The following is a 3,334-nucleotide window of genomic DNA, read 5'->3' on the forward strand; positions in this document are numbered from 1 at the left end:
CTTCCTGGGTGGTTCTGATGGGGAACCAGCTTCCTGGGTGGTTCTGATGGGGAACCAGCTTCCTGGGTGGTTCTGATGGGGAACCAGCTTCCTGGTCGGTTCCGATGGGGAACCAGCTTCCTGGGTCATTGGGTCCGATTTAAACGCCGCCTTTGGGTTGCCAACAGGGCTGGGAGCAGTGCTGAAGGGGGGGGATCACCTGAGGAGAAAACAGGTGAGTTCTGATGGGATCGTTTAGCTGGCTGTTAGTGGCCACTTTATTAGGTACACCTCCGCTCTGGATTGCTCCACCAATCAGATGGGAGTTCAACCTGAGCGCCAGAATCAGAACTAAAGAGGATTTAAGGGACTCTGATCGCAGAATAAACAAGCTGCTGATGTGTTTTTGTTGTTAGAAAAGACCAGTAAGCCTGAGGTGGAAACGCCGACCCAGAGAGCTCCAGAACCGGAGGAGGACGGTCCTGCAGCGGAGGAGACGTCAGGTGGGACATGGACACCTGTCCTCTCTCTGCAGCAGCAGGGTCAGAGGATTACACCTGAAATCTGCCCAACAATCAGGATTATTTAGCAGAAATATATCTCATGTTTATGACTCACCTGCTGCCTGTTGGCATGACGACGGTAACGCTGTGTGTCTGCTGCAGTCCCTGGATCTCAGGACGTGGAGTCTGAAATCCAAGGTTGGTCCCGCTGAGCTGCATGTGAGGGATGAATAACTCGGTTAGCGTCTGGCGCCGGTCCAGCTGCAGCTGTGACTCAGAACCGGTGGAAAGAATGCTAAACAGAACCAGGTTCTGCTGCTAACATGCACCGGATCATACTTTTAGTAGTGCTGGGCTCCGCTAACAGTTGGCAGCATGAACATTAGCTCCACCATGGCAAAGCTCTATGCACACATGGCATTTAGTAAAAACTACAGCTCAGTACAAGTGGTACGTAGCTGAAGCTAATGCTAATGCCCTATATCTGCATTGTATTAGCAGAAATCAATGCTAATAGGCTAGACATGCATGGTGTTTAGCTGAAGCTAATGCTAAAGTTCTCAATTCAATCATGTTCTGACCCGCCATGTGTTGTGAGGAGGCTAACAGTTTAGTAAAGGTAATTTAGGGGAGGCTAAGATCACCAATCGTCTTCAAAATAAAAGAGCTGTAGTAGCAAACAAAACATTAGCTGTGCTAACAGCATTAGCTCATTAGTGAAAGCATGGCTACCACTGCATGACAGACTGATCCGCTCTGTGCTGCAGATCAAAACGTTTCTTTCCACCCTTAGCCTTTAGCATCACTGGCTAATTCGTTAGCACTGCTTAGCTTCATGTTAGCCGTCTTTAGGACACTCTTCCTCCTTTCTTCTTCTCCTCCCGCCTGTGATCCAGTCAGTCTCTGATCCAGCCGGTCCATTACCGGCTCGGCTGCATGTATCGGACCTCTTCCAGAACCGGGCCGGGCCAGAGATCCGGGTTCGGTCAGCAGTCTGACCGTTGTTGTTTCCTCTGCAGCTGCCGTTCCTCTGCCGCCGCTGGACGACAGCCATTTTGTTCCAGGTGAGTCAGCAGCTTCCTGTTTCCTGTCCAGAGTGTGGACCTTTATGAACCTGCTGTTTGTTCTGCAGACGACCCGACAGAACCCGGAGAGCGCTACGGTCAGTACCAGAACCAGAGCCAGGCCCGGTCCTGTCAGGTTCTAATCAGTCTGTGTTTGTTCCAGAGGAGGAGCCCGGCTCCATCGACACCACAGGAGGTGAGCCCCTCCCCCACCTGCTGCTGATCATTCAGTGGTTCTGATTCTGACCTTCTCTGTTTCCTGGTCCAGTTCTGGTGGAGGAGAGCCAGCCGGAGGAGACTGAGGGTGAGACCCGGTTCTGGTTCTGGTCACAGTTAGACTGCTTGTTGTGTTTGCCGCCCCCTAGAGGCCAACCGCCTCATTACTGATGAGAAACTAAATCTGAAGCCAACCAGCACTGAAGGGGTCAACAGTTTTACTTTAAATTAAATAATAACATGATTTAATAATCATTTAAAGGTATTAAAGTTTTTATTGTAATTTTTTACATGTATGTGTTTCATTTATCTCGTTCACATTTCCTTGGTGAAGCCGTAACACTGAGTTCTGCTGCTGTTCTGCAGGGGAATCGGGTCGGTACCAGACCAGCTCCACACTCTCAGCGGAAGCAGGTGGGAAATGAACGACATTAATGATAAAATCATCCGTTTGTGGTTTCGGTTCAGTCGGTGACGGGTTTCTGATTCACAGAAGCAGAGGAGCCTCCTAAAGCAGAGCCAGAACCAGAACCCCGGACTGGGTCGACCCAACCCACAGGGAGCAGGCAGGAAGCCGACGGTGAGAACTCGCTGCCGGTTTAAGACTTTTGCACAAAGACGACCACGACCGGCTCTACTGTTAGGATGAAGTCCAGTTTGTGTGTTTGACCTTTGACCTCTGGTTTGGTTCTGTGGGTCAGCAGCAGCAGAGGAAGCAGCCGAGGAGCAGAAGGAAAAAGGTACAAATAAAAACATTTCATCTTCTTCTGTGGTTTTATTTCATCTCCTGCGTCGTTCTGTTGGTCCTCCAGCGAAGAAGAAGAAACTCAAACTGCTGAACAAGATCGATAAAAGCATCAAATCAGAGATCGATGCGGCGGAGAGGCTGAGGAGGAAGGTAGAGGAAACGACCCGGGGACACTTCCTCTTCCTCTGATCAGCTGACCTTCATCCTCCTCCTCTTCCTCCTCAGGGGAACCTGGACGTGGCCCTGAAGGCGTTCGATTCCCTGGTCCAGCAGCATCCTCTGAGCCCGCGCGCTCGCTACGGGAAGGCCCAGGTAGGAGGGGCGGCGCCGGGCCGCACGCGGTCCGGTCCGGTCCGGTTCTGGTCCGTAACGCGGTGTCGTCCCGGCAGGTGCAGGACGACCTGGCGGAGAAGCTGCGCAGCAACGACCTGCTGCAGAGCGCCATCAACACCTACGGAGAGGCTGCAGAGCTGCCCGGCGTGACCTCTGACCTGCTGAGGGCGGCGCTGAGGAGACGGGCCGAGAGGCAGCAGTTCCTGGGTAACGACACCGACACAACCGGGTCGGAGCAGAACCGGGACCGGGTCGGACTGGGACTGGGTTGGACTGGGTCAGACCGGGTCGGAGCAGGACCGGGTCGGAGCAGAACCGGGACTGGATCAGACCAGAACCGGGACTGGGTCAGAGCAGAACCGGGTCGGACCAGAACCGGGTCAGATCAGGACTGGGTTGGACCGGGTCAGAGCAGAACCCAGATCGGGTCAGAGCAGAACCGGGTCAGAGCAGAACCGAGTCAGAGCAGAACCCAGACCGGGTCAGAGCAG

General features: G+C 53.3%; 1 protein-coding gene across 12 annotated transcripts in view; it reads left to right on the forward strand.

Annotated features, from left to right (window-relative positions):
• unm_hu7910 (un-named hu7910) overlaps positions 1–3,334 on the forward strand; it is a 26,868-nt gene that overhangs the window by 19,037 nt on the left and 4,497 nt on the right. For 5 of the 12 annotated variants that reach the window (XM_017301802.1, XM_017301808.1, XM_017301809.1 and 2 more), the window contains 12 exons: positions 396–482; positions 645–680; positions 1,502–1,546; positions 1,615–1,644; positions 1,710–1,742; positions 1,815–1,850; positions 2,129–2,176; positions 2,256–2,342; positions 2,464–2,502; positions 2,575–2,660; positions 2,736–2,822; positions 2,900–3,050. In XM_017301802.1, the coding sequence (XP_017157291.1) occupies positions 396–482; positions 645–680; positions 1,502–1,546; positions 1,615–1,644; positions 1,710–1,742; positions 1,815–1,850; positions 2,129–2,176; positions 2,256–2,342; positions 2,464–2,502; positions 2,575–2,660; positions 2,736–2,822; positions 2,900–3,050 (765 nt within the window). The remainder of the gene's footprint in view (positions 1–395; positions 483–644; positions 681–1,501; positions 1,547–1,614; positions 1,645–1,709; positions 1,743–1,814; positions 1,851–2,128; positions 2,177–2,255; positions 2,343–2,463; positions 2,503–2,574; positions 2,661–2,735; positions 2,823–2,899; positions 3,051–3,334) is intronic. The other 7 variants (XM_017301811.1, XM_017301812.1, XM_017301804.1 and 4 more) reach the window with 6 other exon arrangements.

Source organism: Poecilia reticulata, linkage group LG20 (assembly GCF_000633615.1).
Source record: "Poecilia reticulata strain Guanapo linkage group LG20, Guppy_female_1.0+MT, whole genome shotgun sequence".
Classification (NCBI taxonomy): domain Eukaryota; kingdom Metazoa; phylum Chordata; class Actinopteri; order Cyprinodontiformes; family Poeciliidae; genus Poecilia; species Poecilia reticulata.